The 26,465-nt window shown below is 33.0% G+C and overlaps 1 protein-coding gene and 1 non-coding gene across 2 annotated transcripts in view; one reads left to right on the top strand and one right to left on the bottom strand.

Annotated features, from left to right (window-relative positions):
* LOC118185390 (protein gooseberry-like) overlaps window positions 1-26,465 on the top strand; it is a 181,827-nt gene that overhangs the window by 51,961 nt on the left and 103,401 nt on the right. The window contains exon 2 of the mRNA XM_035355235.2: window positions 12,508-12,680. Within this exon, the coding sequence (XP_035211126.1) occupies window positions 12,508-12,680 (173 nt within the window). The remainder of the gene's footprint in view (window positions 1-12,507; window positions 12,681-26,465) is intronic.
* Window positions 21,176-21,248, bottom strand: TRNAK-UUU (transfer RNA lysine (anticodon UUU)). Its single transcript has one exon. It is a non-coding gene; the product is annotated as a tRNA-Lys (tRNA).

The following is a 26,465-nucleotide window of genomic DNA, read 5'->3' as shown; positions in this document are numbered from 1 at the left end:
AACCCACATCAGAAGCAGAGATATGTTTTTGATTAAGGTACCACCAATTATGTCACAGTGAAAATGGCCTCAATGGGACGCATTACGTGCTTGAATGAACGTAACAATGGAAACAATAAAAGTAATTGTCTGGCTCACTTAGCATAAGGATTTTGTATAACCCGATAATGAATAACTTGTTTCTCGAAAATTCCGTTTCTGAAAAACATGATTTTATCTGCCCAAAAGGATAATACCAAAAGGATTTATTTTCCTCTAAAGCTTTTAAAATAAATTGAAGTCTTTTAGCAACATCAGCAATTAAATCCGATACAAAACGGTATAAATGACCTCTGCTACTTCTCAACATCTTCTAAACGCGTAGATTTGACAGCCCAAAATGCTTCGTTTATGTGTCGTAATGTAATATGCGAGTGTGCTGCAACGCTCCTAGCCGATAATAAGCGGCCTAATATAACACAGCATACCCAACACAGATTAAAACAAAAAATAGAATTAAAAACATCAAACCAAAGTTTCCAATGTTGTTCTATTGCCATTTGTAAAGTTCGTCAAATCGTTTGCAAATTTAAACTCCTTCCTGCCGCAATAGAATTCCTTTATATTCCCGTGTTTTTCCCTAACATGTCGCAATAATACGCAGTCTTCTTCGAAATGTCGTGCACTGTCTTCAGCACTACAGAAACTACAAAGGTTATAATTTTGCAAATTAAATCTTTTCAGGTACGCCGTGAAGTACCCGTCTCCAGTAATTATTTAATACTCGTAGTAATCAAAATCACATATCATTCTCATATTTTTAGAAACTTCAAAGTTCAACAAATAATCTTTCTTTCTTCCCGAAATGTTCCACTTCTTTTCCAGCAATCATAATAGAAATCCTTGATTTTACCAATAACAATTCTTTTTGATGCCTGAATATCGAACGAATCCCCGGCATTGTCCATAGCAGCCTCTTTGACCAGTATGTTTGCCCTCTCATTGCCTATAACACCAATATGGGCTTTCACTCATTTCATTTTCACTTCATGTACTTTCTTAACTTAAGATATTTTATATATGAAACGAAACTATTAGTGTTATCAGTATCTGTTAGTGCTTCGTTTATGTGTGATGCTGGATGGTATTTCCACCAGTTCCATTCTATTTCCATTCTCCTTCAGAAGACACATTGCTTTCGAAACAGTTATTTTTGTTGAATACTTTGAGGTTAGAAATTAATTGCTTTACAGCTTCAGAAGCATTACGTCATAATCAAAACCGGAATGTATTAACTGAATATGAAAGGCGTAAGTGGCACCTTTTCGATAAGTGACTCTCTTCCACATAAAAATATGTCCCATTTTCTTTTTGATTATGACATCACAATTTTTGAATTATGACGGTTTTCTTCCAAAGTAGCGATATATGTGTTATCAATTAAACTGCAAAATACGTGTACAAATTTTTATGAATCCCAAAGAATGATTTTAGGCGATTATTAATACCGAATTAGACGTATGGAATCCGTAAAAAAATTCTGATCTTCGAGTTACGAGATGGCGAATTTTATTGAGATTTATTACATGATGATATGTTTTAGTTTACAGATTATTCCATGAGTAGTACAATAAAGGGAGAAAACTGACGTTTCCTTTTACTTAGGGCGTCTATCAAAAACTGAACAAAATTTCTTTTAGGTATGACTTAACAGTGATAGGTGGTGTCAGTAAAGGGAGGACATGACTGAAATCTGATAAATGGACGTAAATCACCCAGGAAAGTTTCTCAAATATTCTACATTTATCACCACCTACTCCTGTAGAGTCATTAGGTTATTCCGAAAGCAGGAGACATGAAAATGAGCAATGCCCTCTCCAGGACTCGAACCTGGACCTCTGGAATACTCGCCGAGTGTGCTACCATTGCACCACGAAGGGTTGCTGGGAGGAGGGAGAAAACGCCATATAGCCCTTCCATGACAAAAATGACTGGAGAGCAAAATATCCGCTTATTTTAATGAACCGGGTATTAGCAAAGTTTCGGATCCTGAATAAGATCGTATCAAATTGCGCTTAATTTACACGCTATAGTGGGGCTTCTAGCGGCAATAAACAAATGCTGCAGTTTTTTCAAACACTTGTTAGTTTCAAGTTTCTTGACAGTTAAAATGGCTTTACTAACGCCCTCTCATGAATTATGGCTTACTAAATTGAAGTACGACGAACTGAAATTTCAAATAGGTTTATTACTATTTACGGGCTTCTTCCACGATGCGTTGAAAGATTCATGGCTGTCATCTCTTGGTTGCTAAGTTTCAATATAAATAAACTGAAGCATTGGGACTGACAGAAACCAGAAGTGGCCCCCAACTCGTCTGCTCCGTTTGAGTTACGCATAATTCCTTTAAGGAGCAAGGAACTGATATGGGAGTGTGCAATCACACGGCGTACTTGATATCAAGAGACAAAAAATGATTTATCGCCTAGGGCAGGGTTTCTTAATTTTTTTTTTTTTTTTTTTTTTTTTCAGTCGCGAACCTTTCACTGTAATATGCTATTGGAGTTTTAGGTCATTAACTTTAATTTCTAATTTTAAGACATAGAACAATGTGAAAAATTTAAATAAGTAATAGACAGAATGACAGCGTCACGTGCGAAGCAAGGAAAATGAACTTTTAGATTATAAAAAAATGCGTCAAAACGTTTTCTTTTTATTGTCTTATCTTTATCTATTTTCAGATACTTTGTGTAAAAATATTTGACAGTTGTAAAATTATTATAATAAATATCAAAACTACTAAACTTTTTGGCGACCCCCTGCTGTAGGTCCCGCGACCCTCAGTTTAGGAAACCCTGACCTAGGGGAAAATATAGCCTAGTAGGGAGTATATTTCAAGTCTGGTGGTCATTAAAGGCAGAAATGTGCGTTTTTATTTATTTCATCTAACGGTTCTACGAAGTTGGAGAATTCTTTAGATAATTTTTAACATGATTAGCTTTATTTTTGAAAAGATAGGTATTCGTAAAGTTTGATAAAATCATAAAATCACGCTATACCTTTAGAGCAGAATTTCTTAAACTGTGGGTCGTGACTTCCATGGGAGTCGCGGGAGCTGCAGAAGGGGGTCGCCCAACATTTTAGCTGTTTTGATATTTCTTTAACTTATTATAATAATTTTACAATTACCAAATATTTTTACACAATGTATCTGAAAATAGTTAAAGATAATACAATACAGACAAAGAAAAAAACGAAAACGTTTCGATGCATTTTTTTTAATAATATAAACGTTCATTTCCCTTGCTTTGTACGTGATGCTATCCTTTCGTCTGTTACTTAAATTAGAAATGTCTTAAAATTAGAAATTAAAGTTAATGACCTAAAACTGCAATAGTATATTACAGTACAAGTGAAAAAAATGACGTTTTCACTCACGCTTGAGTCGGATTTGCGCAATGCTTATGGGTTCCACAAAATTTTCGTAAATATTATGGGATCGCCAAAAAAAATCTCAGTGATTAGGAGTCCCGACTGAAAAAAGTTTAAGAATGCCTGTTTTAGAGCAGTTTTTTCAAACTTCGTTCAGCGGAACATTTCCAGGAAGATTCTCTAGGGCTCCTGCAAGTCAAAATAAATTTTTTAAAAGAATTTTTAATATCACGTATTCTCGGATATTAGCCATTCAAAATATCTGAATAGTACTTTTTATTTCTCTTGTTAGAAGTATCTAAAATAATCTGAAGTAAATCTGTTTTTATGAATAAACTTGAAATTAAATAATGATTTTTCTTTTATTTTTCATATAAAATGCACGTAGTAATGATACAGCTTAAATGAATTTTTAACAGTTATTTTTTCTTAGGGTAGTAGGATCTCCAGTTAAAAAAAAAAAAAAAATTTAGGGTTTCCACGAAAGAAAAATTCAGATCTAATGATTCTTTAAGTCAACGAACATTGAAATCGACTACCTTATACTGTTCAGCTCAGGTTGGCTTAAATCGCACTAGTGTAACTTTTAAGCCCGAAAAGCCTTTTGCCTCGCTTCTATTATACTCTCAGAATACTGAAGAAACACAACAGTAGAGTAAAAGCAACTTAAATTTACTTTAGATTTCAACCCGAAGTGCAGAGTACAGATTTAATACAAATTTACTTCTTTCTTATGGTGAGAACAACAGACAGCAAGTTCAAACTACGCGCAAGTTAAATTCCAACCTGGCACCTGCCTCCGTAAATTTCATGAAATATTACTTAGTATTCAACAGCAAAGAGAAAATTTTCGGAGAAAATACCGTTGTTACCAGGTACAACAGGAGCTGCTGTTAAGTCCCGCTGATGATGCCATTCCTCCTTCTCCTAACTTCGACTTTTTGTTTTTCTCATTCACAAGTTCCTGTGGAGTATACGAAACATTAGAAACATAGATTGGATTTTAACATAAGCAAAAACATACTAATCACAGCTTTTTAGATTGGTATGAAACTGCTTTTCATTTACTCAACATAACATTAATCGATCTGGGAAAACTGAATATCGGGATCTTTTGCATCTTTGCTAGTGATCTCAAACTCAAATTGCATGTGTGGTGAATGCTGCAATTGAAAGCAGTTGATGGGCCAGAAAATTCTTTTTGACAAAACTTAAAAATATTTTTAACAAAACTTTAAAATATTTTTAACAAAACAAAAATAAATAAATGATTAAATAAAATAAATTTTCGGTTTCATTTACTGAATATTTATCAAAACATACATAAATAATAATACTAATAATAAAAACACAAAGAAAAAGATTGAAGTTTATATTTATTTCCTCTCTGAAATCTATTGTTGTTGTGACTAATCTCGCTTGTCTGATATCAGAGCAAGAACATGAAATTCATCGTTGCAATAATGGAAGATTACGTCTGTCGTTGGCCGCCAATGAATTATGCCTTGGACACTATACATATGACAGTACGACTATGCTCAGTTTCACCCCTACTTTGGAGGAAGAGCACCCCAGAGGGACGCGCCGGGAATCTCCCGCCCACCCCCCTCTCTCCCTACCAACAACCTCTCGAGAGGACTTTCGGCTCGTCGCATATTTAGAGTACTCCCATGCCGCACAGACGCTAAAGAAATTGAAGCGCATTTACAACATTTACAAACGAACCATGCCTTCTCCGGAATTCGGACCCAGGCTCTTCAGTATGGTAGTCTGAGCCACTAACCACTATCCCGGTTCAGCAGCTATAATTAAAATGTATTCGTGGGACGCATAAAATTGCTTCGGGAGCAGCGAATTACGGACCACTTAACTAGATGATACCTTACAGAATGTGTAGATAAAGAAAATAATGTATTTCAATATCGATTCTTTCAAGAAAACTTTACCCTTGTTGATTTTTATCATATCACGTATGATTTTTCATTTTTAACTTTTGATAATATTTATTATAAAAGTAAGTTAGTTAACTCGTTACATATATTGTACTTTCCGAAGTTATTGCTAAACGCATTTAATGAATATAAGGTTTTCCATTAAATTTAGAGCTTTGGTTATTTTCCTCTTTTCTAAGTACTGATTTACACTCTGTTAAATTGGGACCTTCGAAAAACTTCGACCTCGTTTCTGGAAGGTTAAATCCGCTTCTTCATAAAAATATTATATAATAATTATTGTTATTATTATTTTGTAAAATGTACTTGGATACTAAATTTGCGTCTAGGATAAAAGGAAAGATTTTCGGCTTGAAAATAAATGAAGGAATACTTGAACTATTCTAAAAGGGTAAGGAAAGAAAGATTTATATGTTTATAGTGATTGCCTAAATGTGTTGTTACTTTAGGCTAGTTGGAATAATTGCCAGTTTATGTTTTAATTTGGTTAATGCAAGATCCGAAACAGATCTTAATAAAGATTGTTTTCACGAAGTTTGAATCTACTTTTATAACGAAAACTTTTACTCTATTAATTAAAAGCTTTCGTCTATTCCAGAATTAGAAATTAAACGGAAAAAATTACCAGATTATTTTAAAAGATTTTATAAAAAAAAAAAAAATATTTTTTTAATAAGAAACCTGTTCTTACACTTTGTTTTTCTAGATGATAGAAATATCGCGTTCTTACTGCCAGGATTTGATACAAATTTAAACGCTACTGGAAAGGTTTTGGCTTAATTTTCATTTGGGAATTCTGAGGTGCTTCATAGGTTGCAGACGGCCTACCAGCGGCCGAGCGGTAAAGTCGCTGAACACTGGTAGTTCGGTCCGAGGTTTGAATCCCGCGATCGGGTTGGCTGCATGGGCGTTTTTATGGTTTTATGGTCCCTGGACAAGCGAATGAGGATATTTTATCTTTCGTCAATCCCTTCTCGTCCTCATGTGGCAACAGCTGAAAGAATTTGAATTCATAAATAATGCTTTCGTTGGGAAAGAACATCTCTACAAACAACACATTTAGGTTTTGGACAATTTTCTTCTGATTGTGGCAAAAGGATAAAACCATATTTCAAATAGTCTGCGATATACAGTAGTGCCTTACAAAGCTCAGATTATGAACTATACTCACCTTCATCTGAATTCGAATGGGCGAACGACGTACTTGGTTCTGGAGAATCCTTTCTTTGCACGAAATTTAGTAATGTGCCTTTCGTTTCCTTCTTACTCATCCTGGTTATTGATTTTTAATCTGCCTAAAGTTAAAGAAATAGTTGTTATAGCACAGTATTAAATTCAGTAGTTATTAAAAACTTACGCTGATGTATATTATTCAGTTGTCCAAGAGTGCAGAAGAATGTAAGCAAGATAAAAAGCGAAACCTAATCTAAGACGCCTTAAACACTACGATAGATATTCAGCGTTCAAGTAATCAGCGATACTCAAGGCAGACAGGGGCACACCAACTAGTGTACTAAGTGTACGGCACGGCAATTTATGAAAGGCGATTAGATACATAGTTGCCAGTTTGTTATATTTTTCGTCATCGATCATATTATTTTCTAAACTAATAAACTATTGTTATTGTAATGTAGGTGCTGTTGTAATATCTGTTGTCGGCCGATGACACTTTGGGTTTTGGACAGATAGCTGGATATTTCGCGGACCGGCAAATATTTCTTGCGGACTGGCGGTTGAGAAACACTGCTATAAGTTACTCAGGGCTCCTTGATTTCTTTTATCTGTTTAATCAGCAAGTAAACGCTCTGATTGTTGCCAGTATACAGCTTATTCTTATTGCTGTCAGACAACAGATATTGAATTTTGAAGTTTTATTTAAAGAGTGATTACAACAAATTTTTCTCATTTATCATACTTAAGAAACTATTAATTTCAATAACGCTCCGCAAATAAAACAAGCTAAAGAATGTATGAAAATCTTTCACGTTCCAGAAATTAGAACTCTTAAAAAGGGGAAATTTTTTGTCAAAAAAATTAAAAGTGTTTAACTCTAGTTATATAAAATGGTAGTAATGTAGCATTTCAAAATAATGAATAAATTTACTATTTCCCTATAACTAAAACAAGAAGAAGTAACTTGCGCTGTAACACAATATTGATTTGATTTCATTATTCTGAAGAGAATTAAGTAAAAGATACAATTCTATTTCCAATAATAAGACTTCGAATAAAACGTTTTTAATTCGAATATACCAGGTTTTCTTTTTCCCTTCTATGAATTTTTATATATGCCAGTAGACGTTATGAAGTTTTCATGTGTCTTGATGGCCAGATTAACTCACGTAGTATTTAATGAAGTTATCCTGTCCACTGCTGTCAGGTCATAAGATCTTTACATACGCCATTTGCCACATTTAACTGCATGTAAGAGAACTACCTTCCCACAGGCAATTAAAGAGGGATCGTCAATGAAATGCATCTGTTGCCTACATCCTAAAGGTGGTATAAATCTCCCTCCTCAGCTTGCCCTTCTGACATACGTTCCAGCGAGCAAACCAGACTCCAAATGAAACTAACGGGTGGCGGTCTGGGTACAAAAGGTGACTTAATTCCACCCTGAGGCTAAAAATCGACCGCCGGAACCAAACGACATCCATCATTCCTGGCCTCTCCTCCCTTCGCTTTGGCATACAATACCTGATCTTGCACCCCAGATAGGTCACCCCTTAAAAACATCGACTCCGCCCCCTTTCGCATGCTTCCTAATCAACACTGACACGCAGAAATTTATTAGTTTTTAGCACTTTGGCCGTCAAGGCCTGAAGGAAACTAAAAAAGTGATTTTTACAACTTTCTCTTTCTCCAAAATGTTGGAATGAAGTTGTAGCGAAAGCAGAGGAGTTCTAATGAACCTTTAAGCTCCTGCTGACGTTTACGATAGTCTTTTGATGGTTTTACAGACCTCCGAATGATGGTCTGTGTTTCAGCTGCTTCTAATGTTTGTGGTCATAGTTGCGGTTTGTTAGCCTATGAGTGGTAATTAAATGATGGCATGTGGATGCAGACATGTCGTAAAAAAAGTTGTATGTTTGTTTGTATTTTAAGCTGTAACATGCAGCAAGAGTATTAAAAGCAAAAACAGACAGAAGTTTTGTTGTCCAATTAGTTTTGGATCAGTAGGAGATGTTTTTACTTCTTGGAAACTGTAAGTCAAATGTAGAAGACCACACAGTTGGAGTTGCTGGGTGGACTGCTTAATGCATTTTATTACCGAATAAGACATTCATAGGTTTCACCAGCAATTTTATAGCATCTGTTCTTTGGCCAGGGAGCAATTTAGTAAAAAGCTGACAAGCCCTTTTTCTAAAAAAGAGAACCGAGTAGCAAGTAGGTAGGATTCAAGGGAGTACAACTGATTTAATAATATTTTATCGTATGTAATCAGCCCTTTTTTTAACAGCCTTTCAGTAACAGTATATTTTCTTAACATTGTATGAACTTTATTTAACATTCTTGCTATCTTATTAACAATAATCCAATTTAAACGCGAATTGCTAAGTAAAGTATTATGAGTCATTAAAGAGATTGATCACCATTTCGTTCAATACTTTGTCCACCTAATTCGCTTTCTAAAACCTTGGTGTTCCTTTTTTTTTTTTTTTTTTAAAAAAATTCTTAATTTCCTGGCATTTGATTACACATCGTTGCCTCTTTTACCTCTTTCCGCTTACATTCTTGCAATCCTTTTCTAATATCAAATTTTATATCATGATTAATATCAAATTGTATAATACCATTTCGCACTTAGCTTTACTATTTATTTGTAGAAATGTCTGACCGTTTCATGCATCAGTTTTAGCAGTAAAATTGTAATAAGATCTGAACTTTGTTTGTCCCATTTTTCACCAAATTTTGCTAACCATTTTAGAATTTTCAAAAATTCTACCGCATAAAACTTGAAAATGAGAAATGAAAGAGGTTGGTTGGTAGATAATTGACTTAAAAGAAAAAAAAAAGAAGAAAAGCAAATTTATATAAACAGTTTTTGAAAAACTCAGTAGCCATAATAAAGCATTTTTGTATGCGTCGAAATAGATTTAGATCATCTCGCATCACTTTACAACTTACTTTTTGATCATAAATTTTTATATATTTCATCTTATTCGTAGTTCAGATGAATTTAGACCAGTGGTGGCTAACCTTTTGATCTCGGGATGTCAAAATTCGGAAAACTCCAGCTTAACTCTGGTGCCATCCGAGAATCATCCGTCCGCCTTCCTTGTCATCCCTAGAACGTACCTGAGATAAGCACAGCACATATTGGCGATGACGAGGCCGTTACAAGAAACAAATATTTGCATTATGCAATTTCTGTTTCCGTTGACGGCTGTGGAAATGCGCGATGCGTGTCACACAAAATGGGTTCGCATGTCCCTCACGATACGTATTTCATAGGTTCGCCATCTCTCGTTTAGAAGAAAATCGTCAATAATGTGTAAGTAAAAGCCAATAAATAGCATAAAAAATAATCTGTTATTTAAAAAGAAAATCTTAAAGTTTTCACATTTTAAATTACGTTCCAAAGAGACTTTTTTCAACATTTTGTGTGTTACCTATATTTATTAAATATCATGTTCCCTTAAACCATAAAATTCAATTCAATAGCAATATGGAAAAAGCATTTCAAAATGAGCATATCTTTAGAATTTTTAATACAGAATCTGGCGTACTGGAGGTTTTTTTTTTTTTTTTTTTTCCCCGTACGATGTTGCTATTGCTCGCTTTGAAATCGTTTAGTTTGTTAATCAAAAAATCGTCGAAGTGTTACAAAATACGAAATCGATAATAAAACAAATTTCAAATTTGGGCTTCCAGATGCCCATATTCGCAGTAGGATTACGTCACTCAAAATTGAATGGCTCTACGTACCATTGTTTTATCACAATGCGAGAAACATACATACATTTATGCAGATTCTTCATTATTGAATTTCTTCAAATATAATACAGGGCGATAATATTTGGTGGCAACGGTTTCAAAAGTGAAACGGTCATTCATAGTGATTCGACGGAAAATCGCAAAACTAAAACAATAGTCCCTTAGGGATAAAGAACCTTTAGATTAATTAAAAGTTGAAATACTGGACATTTTTTAAATAATCTTAATTTTCTTGCATATGTATAATTGAATAATCACACTAGATATATTCTTTCGCCTTGAAACTCAGTAGCGGCCGAACGGTAAATGAACCCTAGTAATTCGAACTAAGTTCTCATCCACGCGAATGAGCTGGCTACATAGACGTTTTCACAAATTTCCCCATGTGTAACGTGAATAACAACCAGTTTCTCTTAGAAATCCCTCCATGGAGTCATTCTTCTTTTTAGGTAGATACCAAATGCTTACTTCACTACAATCCTCCAATGCTTCGCTTTAGAGAACTAAAATAATTAAAAGTATTTTCTTCATCGACAAGAATTTTCCAAATTTAATTGATTCGGTTTGATTCGATATAATAAAATCAAAATGCGTGATGTGTAAAAGGTTGATAATTACGGAAAGTCTGTGATTGGTCTCTTGTCAAATAATATTTATGTAAGAGCTAATTCGTTTTCACTTTAATAGAGAAAGCAATTAGTTACAAAAGCAATTAACAAATTTTCTGTTTTAATTTGCAGAATGGAGGATGAAATCATTTAATAAAAATATAAAACTATGTCATTTTCAGGGTAAATAAACAAAACAAACAAACAAACAAAAGTATTTCGATGTTTTAGCTTTTGAACTCTACAGCAAACCTTGTAAATTAAAATGAATCTGTATTGAAAAGACAGTCATTAGACGTTTCATTGCCTGGTTCCTTCCTAAATTGTAAAAATTTTGCCGCCTCTAAATTGTGAAACCCGGTACGCCGGCCGTTTCTATATTTTACTGCATTTATTTTTGCAGACTTGAGCGCACGCTGATTCAAAGTTTGAATAATCTTTAGGAATAATGTTTATCTCGTTTTCATAATGATTAAATGTAATTAATAAGTAATGGATTATTTGCTTCTGATCTCTAATGGTTATTGAATACGTAACTTTTGATTTAATTAAAAAGGGCTGTAGTTTCTTTTTATTTATTTATTAATTTTAGTTTGTTAACTTAGTTGGTTTGTTTATATTTGTAGTGCATTGAATGAACAGGTTTCTTAATGGAATTTCTTAATTGAATGGTCAAGTCGACTGGAGGCATCTGCTTATACTGCATTGAATATTTAAGGTAGCAGTAATGATATATGTACAGTTAGTCTTTATAATCTTATAAAAATTGCCTGTTAACTGAAGAATTTGAAATGGAATCAAAGAAAAAGATAATCCCAGAGAGGTAGTCAGACACAGTTTCACTTTATTATTGTATCAAATAATATATCTTTTTGCGCTTAGTGTATTTATTTATTAAAAATATCTGATGCTTTTTCCGTATAGAAAGGAAATTTGGTTACGATGAAATATGCGATCTACCGCTTTTAGCTAAATATTGTTTTAGATGGCGCCACTTTACTCTATTTTTAAATTCGAGCGTGCAATAAAATGGCGAAAAAAAGAAGTGATTTAAACAACAACCAATTTTAGTGCCGTCATCTAAAAATAACTAACTAAAAGTGGTCGATACATCATTACCAGAAACTGATATAGTTTAGAAAGTATCAAAGACATTGTAGTTTATCGGTAAAAGTGCTATAAATTATATCAAAGGTAATATGCAAATACTACCATGAAGAATACCAGCTCTGTACGTAGTCACCAGGTGTAATTGCATATCTAGAGTTTTAGTTATGTAAGTATATCTTTGGAAGTGGAGAGCTCGGGTCTAAAATCTAATGAAATACACATGAAATTCTTTTGTAAAAAAGGTATATTAGTAATGTTGATATGAAGTCTTGCATACCACTGAGAGTAATTAGGTACTTTTATTATGATGTTTTGATGTGCGGTGAATCCTTTAAGGTACAATAAAATGGTATAATTATTTTCTTTTTTGTTGATAGATGCTATAAAACTAGTTGAACTGACTAACCTTTCGGATATCAATTGTACAGTAAGTAATTGGATACGATTAGTACAAATCTATACTAAAATGTTTGGTTCTTTTGTTGTAGGTCAAGGTCGCGTAAATCAGCTTGGTGGCGTGTTCATCAACGGACGTCCATTACCCAATCATGTCCGGCTACGCATCGTAGAAATGGCAGCTGCCGGAATCCGGCCTTGTGTCATCAGCAGACAATTAAGAGTCTCTCACGGATGCGTGTCCAAGATCCTGAATCGGTATCAGGTAATCTAATCATTTCTTATGGCCAATGCGTGTTACAAGGCCCAATTTCTAGGGCCAATAAATCCATCCTGATATTTAATAGTGATATTATTTAAAGTTTATATACTCTACTACAATACTACAGATATATTATAATACTACAAATTACTTAGCTGAAAATCCATTGCCTGCAACAAATTCCCTCTAATTTAATAAGGAAGGTATTAATATCTTGAATGCAAGGAAATGAAGGAATTACAGTTTCTTTGTTTCCATAATATTAGTCGCTGAGCTCTGTAGTCTTCTGATAGACCACATGTTTTATCTTTATGTGTAGTGTTTTACAGTTAGAATAATAATAATGTAGCCTATTTAAACTGAATACAGTATTCTTCTTAAGCAGCCTCCTCTAAGGGAGAGGAATAAAAGCACTTTTTTTGGTTGTCTTACTTTAAATAAAAATTTAGTATAGTGAAACATCGTTTGGCGCATCGCCCTTAAGACTGACTGAAAATTAAGACACTAAGTGAAAGGACTTCTAAAATGGAATTTAAAAGATTTAAATTTATCTTTGATATTTTCGTTTCAAATTCAAAATTTGGTTTGGAGGGGGAAATATCACTGTCAATACACTTTAAAATAACTACCTTATCCGAAATTGATTACAGGAATTATTTTAAACATTTTTCCTAAAATTGGAATTATAGAGATCTAACAAACATTTGAATTGTTTTCCTCGGAATACAGTCTATGCCATATGTGCTTTCTTCATCTCCATAATGCGTTGTCCTTAACGTCATCAACAGCGCTTGAACTTTCAGGTTTGAAAGACTCATTCTAGTCCATCAGGAATAGCTGCCAAATCCGTCTTTATCTTTGCAAGAATACGTTTCCTGTCATTCTATTCATGACGCGAAAACAGTTCTTTCATGAGGACACTGCTCTATTAGTTCAAAAACCACACAAGGTGTTTTTGTAGCAGTACACAATGTAAAGTATTCCAAGCTGTGGAATACACCTCATAACGAACTGTAGTAGCAGCTATTTCACCTTTTTTCTGAACATGAATACTTCTCTTCTGTTGAACAGTGTTTGGTACACCAGGATACCCGAGCAACAAGGCTCTACCCCTTGTAGAACAGTTTGCGAATTGCGAATGGTATGATGAAATAACCCAAAAGATATCTAAAATAATTTGTTTTTTATAATAAAGTTTTTAAAGTGAATAATTAATAATTTAGAATGCAAATGTAATCCTGAAGCTAGGAAATGCTAATTAAAGTGTTAAGCAATGTCAAATGAATGCAAGCCAGAAGTCGTCGAGCTGATGAGCGTGTGGATAAAGGCAAGGTTAGGCGAACACTGGTAATTCGAATCCGATAAGTAAGACATGAATACTATGAACGTAAGACTAAAAAGAATGCATAGCAGATACAATAAGAGAAGGTTAACATAAACCGTAAAGGCATTATAATAAATATTACATAATACATACATTCAGTTGGGCCATGGGCCTGTTCATATTTGCTATGTCATTGTAGTCATAATTGAAAATCTTAATGGCCGAATTTTTAATTGTTCTTTATCTTTCGTGAAAGCTTTTAGCAAGTTTATAATAATATGAGCGTAGTTGCTCCATACTCAGTTCTTCGTGAATTTTATTGTTGCGGATCCGCTCCGCTTTAACTATCTGCCTAAGAACAGAATTTTGGCAAGTATGTAGTTTTTTCCTATTACATTTTTTTGGTATAAGCCCAAACTGGACTAGCATAACATAGTAATGGACGGAGAATGGACTTATAGATGAGTAACTTGTTGTCAATTGATAAAACACTGTTTCGAGCAATTAAAGGGTATCGTTTAGTTACGAACTCGAAACTTTTGGATAATGGATGTAATTTGTGGGACCCATGTAAGAGTTTTGTTGAGGATAACCCCAAGATAAGGGACCTGTTTGGCCCAAGAAATAGGGGTGCCACTGAAGATGAGATTTTTCTTGAATTTGCTTTTTTTGGTGAACATAATAGCCAGTGTTTTATCCACGTTGACTTGAATTTTCCATTTTGTAAGCCAAGTCTCTAATGAATGGATATAGTTTTGTAACCGTTGAATGACTGGAGCTATGAATGCACTTTGTGCTAGGATCGCAGTGTCGTCTGCACACATAGTTAATGTTGTGTCCTGTGTGGATGGTATGTCATTCACGAAAATATTAAAAAGTATGGGTCCAAGTAAAGACCCTTGTGGAACGCCAGCCTGGAGGGCATGGCTTGTGGAATTTGTACCAGAAACGTGAACGACGAAGTGTCTACCGGTTAGGTAGAAATTAATAATGTTAATGATGTATCCTGGGAAGCCCAGGGCGTGTAATTTGTAGGTGAGAGCGTCTAGCCAGACTCGGTCAAAAGCCGTAGCAATGTCTAGAAACAATCCTCCAGTGATCTTGCGTGTTGCCATTTCCTCGGAGATGATTTCTACCACTCGGTAGACCTGGTTAGTTGTTGACAGTTGCTTCATTAAACCAAACTGGTGTGGCTTGATGATATTGCTTTCTATGTAGTCATTGATTCTCTTGAGCTTCACAAATTTTACTGATGGAAGAGAGTAAACTGATAGGGCGATAAGACTCTGGCTTAGATGAAGGTTTTCCGAGCTTGAGGATCGGAATGATCTTCGCAGTCTTCCAAGTTGAGCAAAGTATTACTATTTTAGAATAAGGTTGCAAATTCTAGTAATAGTGAAAATGGTCTTGACTGGAAACTTTTTTATCATACAATTGGCGATGAAATCTACGCTAGGACTTTTCTTTTTCTTGATTCTTTTGATGTATGCATAGACTTCTGAGGGTAAGGCTGGAATAATATTGTCAGTGCTTGGATTTGTTGGAAAGTTGCAGTGAAACCTATGAACTAGATTTTCTGTTGTAGTGTCATGAATGTTGTTGGTGCGAATTGAGATTCCAGATGCATAGCTAACAGTTCTGCTTTCTCAATTTCAGTGTAATGGATCCTTTGCGCCTTTAAGAGGCAGAATATTATTGTGGCATTTCGTATACCTTTTAACGGCTTTCCGCAAGGAATTGTCATCAGCTGAAAGTGAACTGAGGTAGTTGGTCCAGTCTTGTTGTGTTTGGGTATTTAAAAGAGACTTGACAGTATTGCAAAGCCTGTTGAATATGTTATTGTCCTCCCGGCTACGGGTTCGCTGGAAATGCCTTCTGGCTGTTCCCGGCTACGGAAGAAATGCCTTCTGGCTGCATTACGTTGTTTTATTAACTGCTGTAATTCCTTGCTTCTGTAGTTACGTTTTCTTGGTAGCTCTCTTCTTGCTTTTTTCTGAGCAGTAATAATGGCAATTGTGAAGTTCTGAATTAAACTATCAGTATCATCCCCTTGAGTGTATCGTTGGGAGTGTGTATTGAATGTCGTTTAGAGCTTTGGCGAACTTGTGTCACTCAGTAGTGAAGGCTCTTGTGTCTGATGAGGTATAACTGCTAATTCCAGAATCATTCTAACCGGAAACATGAATACTTCTGGCTTCATCGTCTTTTAAGACAGTTTTTTGAAAGGGGGGTTGAAGATCCCTTGATAAAATTTTACTTCATTCCTAAATTATTTTTAACTTTGTTCCACTGGCAATACAGAGGTATTTACATGGATATGAGTGAACCACTTATACGAATATTGACTTTTGAGTTGATTTTCTCCTGAAAACATCTTTCTGTTATTACTTGTTTCATTACCAATAATGTAATTTCCAGATTCCCCTAAGAATGATTTGGAGGTCAGCAGATTGCTAAATCTTTCTTAGTCTGTATTTCTTTTAACACAGAAAACTCTTATTTAATATGGTCAATATAATGGTATCTGCTTATTAACAGAGCACAGTTTACAAAATCATTAATTGTGTGAAATATTCGAGGATATGCAGGGTGTTTGTTAAGATTACACAAATTCAAAATATTGAAAATGAAACTATAGAAATCCTGTTTTTGAAAAGTATGTCAAAAATTTTTACAACGAATGTCACAAAACTATTACAACGAATATTCATAACACAAAAGCCAAAGTTATTTAGCGTACATTCATTAAATCTAATCATGAGCTGTTTGGGTTGCAAGAATATTAAATCTTTCTGAAATTAAGTACTTAAGCAGAGGCAGTGACTAAGTTTATCGCATCCTTGTGCAACTCTTATTAACCCAAGCTTTTAATTTTTTAAATTTTAGATAAAAGTGCCGGTGTGTCTAAAGACGATAAAAGTAAGCAAATAAAAGAATTTAAAAAAACTATTAAAAAAAGCACTGTAAAAATAAATAAAAAAGTAAAAATTTAAATTAATGATGAAAATTTAATGAAATGGTAAATGGAAAGCAAGAAAGTTAAGGATGGTGAAAACACTAATACAGAAGATAAAAAAATCTCATGTATGCACCACGCGACTTCCTTCCACGGAATATTAAATTATACGCATTTTCCCCTGCATTTCATGTAAACTTATTGAATTGAATTAAATCTACTTCGTCGATAGCGCATAAACTACAATAGAATAAATCTATTCTTTCAAATTCACTATATTTATTTAAAATAGCCACACTCTGGCGCTAGATTCACTTAACAGCGTTACATCTTCATTTTTTTAACTGAGAATGTGAAACAAAATTATATCATCTGATCTAATCGTCGTCACATGTTCTATTCAAATACTATAATAAATCTAAAACGATGTATAAAAGAAATTAGACAAATAAAAAGAAACAGTTGTTGTTGCGAAACTTATTTTCTTTAAATTGGCTACAAATCCACTATTCTGCTAAGTTTGAAATGTAAGCAAATATGTCTGCTATGGTAAAAAAAATTAGGCTTAGCTGCACTTAAACAACTTTTAAATTGGTAATAATTCTACAAATATTGCATGCAAGTTAACTAAAGGCATAAAAACCTTAACCGGAAGATAAGAGAACATATTTAAATCATTTTTAAGCAAAAAATACGCAATTTACCAGCATATAAGAATAAAAAAGAACTGAGCTTACGAAGCCGAGTAACAAAGTGGGTATATGTATAGATATATATATATTTATTTACTTTTGGTGCGGCCTATTGCCACCAAAAAGGAAGGTGCACAACAATATCCTGTAGCTGTTCTATACACAAAATTTCAACTTTCTGAGGCTACTCGTTTTTGAGTTATGCGAGATATGTACATACATCACGTACGTGAGTTTTAAATCAGTTTCATAAATCAGTAATTTTGAATCAATTTTATAATTTTTTTTGAGGAAAAAAGAGTCCTTTATTCTGTCCATACGTACAGATGTCACGCAAAAACATCGTTAAATTGCATTCGATAGCATCATTAAATTGCACGTCAAAATTAGGTATTTTCGTTGAAATATGGTACCTGGAATTTTTCGTGACTACAATACGTTCTTTACTTCGTACAAAGAAGTAAAAAGAGTAAATATTCTGAACACCATTTCAGCTTCTTTAAGAGTTTGAGTGCATTTTTCTTAATCATTTCGTGAAAAATATTTGCCTTCATAGTAATAAAATTAAAAAATATTAAATACAAATATTAAAATGTTGATTAAGAATCAAATTTCGCATGAACTATGTATTGAACAATAAAATTGATCCAAAAACTTTCTTTAATTAAATTTTTCATTGACATTATAAATAATTCTGAAAATTAGTGCAGTTATTATGAAGCCGTATTATTAGTGCAGTTATTACTAAACCAGTTCTGGAGCAAAGTAACGTAATTTAGTTTACCAAGAATTGAGAAAAATATGTGTCTGATTAAGAAAAAGCAGTATTTAACGTTGGAATGTTTGCAGGAAATACAAAAATGATTTAACTGACTATGGATTCTATTGAATTCGTCTTGCAAATAAATTTTTCGGATACTCCTGCACATAAACATTCAGCATTTCGACAAACTTGAGCAGACTGACCTATCATACGAATTTCGTAGTATGTGTCTTTAGTTTTAAGCAGTCGGCAAAAAGATTTCCCGAACTAATCGTATTTGAAGTTGCCCCGTGCTTTGTGATGTAAATGGTAATTTTCAACAAAAATATATCTGAGAAGTGTACCGGATTTGGCATCCAGTTGAATTTAAGCATACATGGTTCATCATTAACAGTTTTCCAAACACCGTTTACTATGCATGGTTTTATCGCTTCCAGCAAAGTTTTAATTAATTATTATTGCGTAAAAGAAAGTAACATAAACAAACTTGAAAAGAATTAACAGAGTTTCTTCCGTATGTCTTTCCTGATGTAGTAATCTCCGGCGACTATACGAATGATTTTTCAAATTTTCCTGCTCATTAAAATTTGAATGTCTCTATAATTGACACTGATATAGTCCAGTCTTTTGAAAACATTTTGAATAACGTACTCAGTATTAGTTTTAAGACAATGATAACAAATAAATAAATATCATCGGTGAATTGTATTAAAATTCAGCAACGAGAATAATGTTTTACATTGTTAGTCGGATGATAAGTTTTCTCAAGAAATGGAAAAGATCTACACTAGTAATGCTATGTCTACCTTATATCGAATGCTATTGTTCGTAAGTTAAACCGATTAAAAGTTAATGGCGTTAAAGCAAAACACATAACATGCACTGTGTTTATTTTTCTAGATTCGAACTTAAATTTTGTAACCTGAGCAGGTCTTTCATATACCAAATGCAAAATAGTGAATAGACAAACTTTTAAATTGTAATTATTCTTAAATATTTCTTTTCGATTAATATATTTATGTGTGTATGTATATATAAGTTTTCATATACAGCCAAATAAGTCTCATAATGTCCGTTAATTTCTTTGTTATCAAAAACAAGTAATGGGTGTAAATGTAATCATGCCCCGAAGCTTCCTTTAGTTAAGAACCTGTACAAAGGGTAATTTGTAAACCGCAGATGAACAAATCTCTTACGGAAGTATGTTTCACTGCTCCAAATGGGTTTTTAAACGATGCAGACGGATATTAGCAATTTCCACTTTATACGTCTCTTACGATAAACAGTCATAAACAGTTCCAAAGAAATCCCATAGCTGCGAAGAAAACATCCGTCAAAAGCAATGAATGGAAGTCATTAACTTAATGGATGCAAAATAAACCTAATTTCTCTTTCTCGATGTTATAAAAACATTCGAAGTGTTTAATATGATAGACCAATTCGATAGAAACTGAACATTAAAATTGCCAACGAAAAAATACAAAAAGGAATAATAAATTACAAGTACAATTAATTAATAATACAAAGTGTGTGTCAATGGAATTCGATACGAACAAATGATTTAGAGAGAATACAAATGAATTTTAAAAATGAAAAATGACTGCTTTGTAAGAGGAGGTAAAAGCTGAAAACGGCAAAAGGATCGCAAAATGTTAAAAGACAGATAAAAATCAGATTAAAATTAATGACTAAAGCAATGGACAGAAATAGTTAAGTGCGAATACAAATAAAAGTGAATATATATATGAGATCAATGAAAGTTTACCAAATAAAAAAAAAGTTTAAAAGTTGTAAACATCATTAAAACAAAGATAATGAATGTATTAAATTGAAATTTGAGTTCTAGTTATAAAAGGAATAAAAAAAACTAGAACATTGGTAAATCAATCAAAAAACAAATAAATCTTAACAATTCATCCCAAGTTTATAGATGCATTCATTATATATATCTACTATGTATTCTTTCACAATCCTCGTGCAATTTATCCCCCGTCTAATATTAGACCAACCATATCCAATTCATGGTCTGCGGAAAGCATGCCGCCTTCCAAGCTATTAATCGTTTCTTATCGTATAGCTGAATAATGCACGAAAGTGTGAGAAAAAAATTAAAAGTATTCTACGAGAAAGTAATCTTTGAGAAATGGTCTAACGTAAAACAAATATGCTTTCTTTTTAACGTAAAAATTAAGGGATACGTGTTTTAATGTATTTTGTAAATGTTAGACTGAGAGTATCAGAAGGATATGATTTTTAGAAGGGTATTCTAGAAATGTAGAGAGACGGTATTTTTAATGTTTTATGGCTTAATATTCAGGTCAGTTCGATACATAAAATTAATATAAAACGTACGACTTGAAGAAAATATTTTCCTGAAAATAGAGCTTTCTGAAAAATTTCCTTTATGCGATAAGGAAGATAAATATAAATATATATTAAAGCGTATACAAATAAACGAAGGAAATATGACAAGATAGAATAACAGCTGTTCCAAACAGAATAATAACAATAAAAGTATTGAAGAATGGCAGCTTTGGGTTGAAAATATCTGTTTTAAAAGCGCTAATTAAAACTTATCCTCAATATTAAAAAGAATAAATCGGCAGAAGATTATTTTCTAGAACAATCTACTGCTAGAAAAATATATTTAAAAAATTTTTTGCATTACATTTTTCTCAGTACAGCTGAGAACCTATGAAAAAATTACAAATTTAAGCTGATAACATTGAATTACATTACATTGAAGTAAAAGAAAAACGAAACCGCCCGAACAGGGACTCGAACCCTGGACCGTTAGGTTAAAAGCCTAACGCTCTACCGACTGAGCTATCCGGGCTCCTCATGCTTCGCCTCAAAGCCATTCCTTAAATGAGTATTTGCCTGTACATGACACTTTTTGTCAATCTAATGCACGCTTATTTCTTGATCCGATGAGAATAGGCAAGCTGAGTATTGTGAGATCTTATCTTGTAATGACTTTATCAAATTTCTTATCAAAGGGATACATTCACCAAGATAACAAACAAATCGAGCCATAAGTAAACAATTTATATTGCCGCAATATTTTGACGTTTTTCAAAGGGAATAAAATTATTTTTAAAAAATGGGCTTAATTGAGGCTTCTTTATCTGCAAATATAAAGTTGACTTTTTGCTAATGTTAGTTATAAGATTTTCTACCATTATTGAAATTCGTAAGGAAAATTACTGAGCCATGTATTATGTAACGAAATTATAGGCTTTCCATTTTCTTGCCTGTGCGATACCATTCGTATTAAAGTAAAAACATTACATTAATTCTAAAATTACGAAGCTGTAACCACAAGCTTATATGTTTACTTTTCAAACTTTAATAAAGCGGTAAAGAATTTATTTATTTGATGATTATATTCGATGCTATTTCCTCCCTTAATCTGTGTGATAGTCAGCTGATTTTTATTTCGGTATAAGGTCTAGTGATCTAGTGATAGTCAACGGATGTTTATTTTGGTATAAGATCGGTTTCTAGATATGAAGATATAAGAAACCTGTCAAACGATAACCTTACTACGGACCAAAAATTTAAGCATCATCTCACTACTTTTAATAGCTCAACTTGATACCAATCAATTCTAGCTTTCAGTATTACGTCTACTTCAAATTTAGAAGGGTTTAGAATATTTATTCCATTGTTTTAGTAACAGAGATCATTACTAATTTTACTAATTTGGAATATTAGTCAAAATGCTCCAGAAATGGTTGCAACTAATATTCATAGATGGAAACAATAATTAGTAATAATAATCCAAGTCGATAAGGTAACTATTAACATGATATTCAAATTTTATGTGAATTTACTCGAATTTCGGTTTGCTGTTGATTCGATTGCGGCGGTGCTTTGTGCTCTATTTATAAATCGCAGAATTCGTCTCATGTGTTACTTCAAAGATTTTAGTGCATGTTAAAATATATTTCTGAATAGGAGCTTGGGTTTTAAATAAAATTATTGGAATTTTTATATCAGTTAAATTTAATTTCTTAAGATTTGGAATCTTAACACTTCATTAGAATTATATTATTACTTCACATCCATCCTTTTTCAGACTAAAATTATATCAGTTTTTAATATCTTTCAGGTGCAGAAAAAAAGAAACAGTAGTTTTAAAAAAAATTCTGTATTTCTGCTATTTAATATTCGAAGTAGAATCTAAGCTTGAGTTTAAAATGCAAATCAGAAAAAGTCTTTTTTACTCTTTTTGTAAAAATTTAAAATTTCATGCTTTCTTACATAATAGAACAATCCTTGCAATTGGCAACAGGCAACCTTATTAGTCCAAAGGGGCTTTGTCCCTGAAGGACTATTGTTTTCGTTTTGAGATTTTGAGTTGAATCACTATAAATGTCCGTTTCACTTTTCAAACTGTTGCCACCAAATGTTAGAATCCTGCATTATATTTGAAAAAATTGAATAATGAAAAATCTGCATAAATGTATGTATATTTCTCATCTTGTCGTAAAACAACGGTACATAGAACCATCCAATTTCGAATGACGTAATCCTTCTACGAATATGGGCATGTGGAAGACCAAATTTGGAATTTGTTTTTTTATCGATTTCATATTTTCTAAAACTTTAAAGAATTTTTGAGTAATAAACTCAACGATTTAAAAGCCAGCAATGGCAATACTCTACGGGTAAAAAAAAAAAAAAAAAATTATCCCCAGCGCCGTCGAACTGTGTATCGGAAATTCTAAAGATAGGCTCATTTTAAAATTATTTTGCGACATTGCTATTGAACTAAATTTTATGGTTTAAGTTCAAAGAACATGATATTTAATTGTAATATTATTAAATTTAATATTATTTTATTATTTATTGATTTAGAGGTAACACACAAAACGTTAAAAAAAAAAAAAAAGGCCCCTTTAGATGCAATTTAAAATCTGAAACATTACAGATTTTTTTTTTTGAAATTATTCTTAAGCTGCTCCTGCAAATAGAAGTTGTTTATTGAAAACTGAAGAAATGGACCAATTATGTGGCCAAACGCTACCGTTTCAAATTTTCTATTCCATATCTGCCAATGTACCCACACACGCACTATTCCATAAATTCTTCTTCTTCTATAAATTCTTCTATAAATTCTATAAATTCTATAAATATTCTATAAATTCCCCAAATATTTGCCAACTATTTCCCGTTTATGATGACTCATACAAAAATTTACTTCAGATATTATAAAATTGTAAAGCCGAAACTTTATCGCCCCCTTTCCAAACGGATATAGCTTGCAAAGCTCCTTTTTCACTTGGATTAGGATACCTGTAGTCTAGATTTTTTATTATCAGCTTCTGGGGATTCATTATAATTTATCTAAAAGTTAATTTTTATTTTAAAGCAACTTACCTGTGAATCTCGTTTTCAATCCACGTTTTCTTACCAGAGTGTTAACAAGATTTAGACATATTTATTTCAAGCTAGCAGAAGTACCCGATGCCAGTCAAGTTAGATTGAGAGTAATGCATCTGACAACATATAGAACGATACCACTGTAATCCTTCTCTAATAACGATGCAAGAAATACGATTCACAGTCATACATTTTTCAGTCTGATGCGATATGAAACCCACATAAAAAATTTCGATAGAAAAATAAGCTAATTCTCTCTCATTATATCAGCAACAATGGCATGCAGTTTTTAACGATTTTCGTCTTTCTAATCAAATGGTCGTAAAAAACTCGATCCAATATTTCACCTATATTCAATTTTAGTCGATTAAATATGGCAAAAAATTTATCTTAATTGCTCAGAAATCAGTAATGCGAACAAACAAACAAACAGGCATTCTTCTTTATATATATAGAGAGAGAGAGAGAGATTTTGTAAAACTTACGAATTTTTGATTAACAAGATCTACGATTTGAAAGCGAGCAGTAACAACACTTTTCGAAATAAAGCATTTTTATCTCTAACGAGCGAGACTGTTGCCAATCGGAAAATGAGTGCGAAAGTTAGTACTTTCAGAGTTTTTAATTACTATTTCGGCTGATTAAAGTCGTACGAAGATGGGAATAGTCGAAATGGCTTCCTACGAATTTTTGGAATCGGGAATAATATATTTTATGTTTGGCAATGCTATTTTTATTTCATCGTAAAACTAAGAAATTTTTTATTAACAAAGGATTTGGAAGCGTGCAGTGGCAACAACTTTTGAAATAAAGCAGATTTTAATCTCCACCATGCGAGACTGTTGCCACTTGGAAAAATGAAGGCGAAAATTATCATTTTTCCGAGTTTTTAATTAACATCTCTGATTTTAGTTTTTTTTTTTTGGGGGGGGGAAGTGGATATTGATCTTTTTCATGACCCAGAAAACAACAAAGAAAGTTGGTGAAGATAGCTATAGCAGTATCTGAGTTATTAGCTAACAAACACACAGACTTTCGTCTTTATATACATAGATAATTATATGTTGAATTTTTACTACTACATAACTTATTTTATTTTTAACCCTAATCGGAAATTTCAGCTCTTTAATACCAGTCCCGCACATAAGCTCTATAAAAGTATAAGCATCGTATTTGCAACTAACACATAATTAAAACGTATTCGCAGGCCGCATTAAAATTGCTTCGGGACCGCGAGTTTGAGAACCACTGGTTTAACTCATATTGATACTGGAAGGAGGAAATGTTTTCGTTCTTTTAATGAGTAAACGTGTATGGGAACATCTATCAAAACTTGAAGAAGATGGGAAAAAAAAATCACACAAGCAATTAAAATCACATTCTTGTAAACACTATGATGAATGACTTTCATATTACTTGCAGTTTAATGACGCATTAATTTTGAAGCACGGATTGCTGACTCTTAAACACTCATTAAATCATTTTATTGTAAACATGCTGACTGAACTGGTAAGCACTCGAATACACGGGTTCTCAACACACATATTTAATCGCAGATGATGATACCACATTCCCCCCCCCCCCCAATTTTAAATACTGGACAACGCGAACGCTGTTTTATTATAGATGGGGAAGAAAATAAAATCAGTAGACACTGCAAAGTTCACTTAATCCTGGGTCGACTAAAAGAAATATAATTTTTAAGAGAAGAACGAGATATTTCAAGCATGGCTATTAAAATGATTCATTATTTCTTCACAAAGCATTTCTTTTGTTATACATGAATATTCTTGTTAAATCACAGATAAACCGTTGCTATAAGCGCACCCCTTTTTAAAAACTGGTTTAATAGATTATTCTAAAATATACTATGGCTATCTGCCTAAGGAGAGAGATGCCTTCGTGGAGGACTTTATAAGAGCAACTGGTTCGTATGCACGTTACAAATGGGGAAAACCACGAAAGCGTCCATGCAGCCAACCCGTTTACTGAAATCGAACCCAAGTCAGAACTACCAGAGTTCAGCAATTTTACCGCTCGGCCGCTGATGAGTCCCTGTTTTTAAAGAACTTTTACATTAAGATGTTGCGGGAAGAAAAGCAGCGACGGTAATCTTGCTTGAGAGAGAAGCGGTGAGTGAATGCTACGTGTTCAAAATGAAATCCGAGTTCAGAATAATTTCGTTTTTGGTTTAGCTTTATTTTGATCAGTTAATAACAAATTTCGGTTCCCAAACATGAAATCATTACTGGTTGAAACCTTTGTAAGCATCTGCATCATGAGTGCTATGCAAGGATTATGTGACATAGATTAATTTTGAAATGGTGAGTTTCAAGGCAATTTATTATAAGCAGTTATTATTTTTAGGAGAAAAAGGGGAATATAGTTAAAAGAGTTAAGAAACTATTGCAAATTAAAGTTAAGAATTTGATTTACATTCTTTTCATCTTACTTACATATATTCAAGAGTTTGGGAGAAAACAGTGGCCGAAAGCTAAAAACTTTCGATGGTTTCTCCTCAGCTATTTATTGAAATTGTCATTAAAACACCAGTTTTTAACTTGAATTATGAAAATTTGGTAACATGGTTTAGCTACTATCTCTTGCAAAATACTATTAATTTTTTTCCCTTGCAAATTTTAATCTGCTTGATTTGATTACTGTT

The sequence above is a fragment of the Stegodyphus dumicola genome, chromosome 7 (genome assembly GCF_044657685.1).
Source record: "Stegodyphus dumicola isolate Sdum_Otavi_A_Nest chromosome 7, ASM4465768v1".
NCBI lineage: Eukaryota > Metazoa > Arthropoda > Arachnida > Araneae > Eresidae > Stegodyphus > Stegodyphus dumicola.
This window is presented reverse-complemented; position numbering and strand designations above follow the sequence as displayed.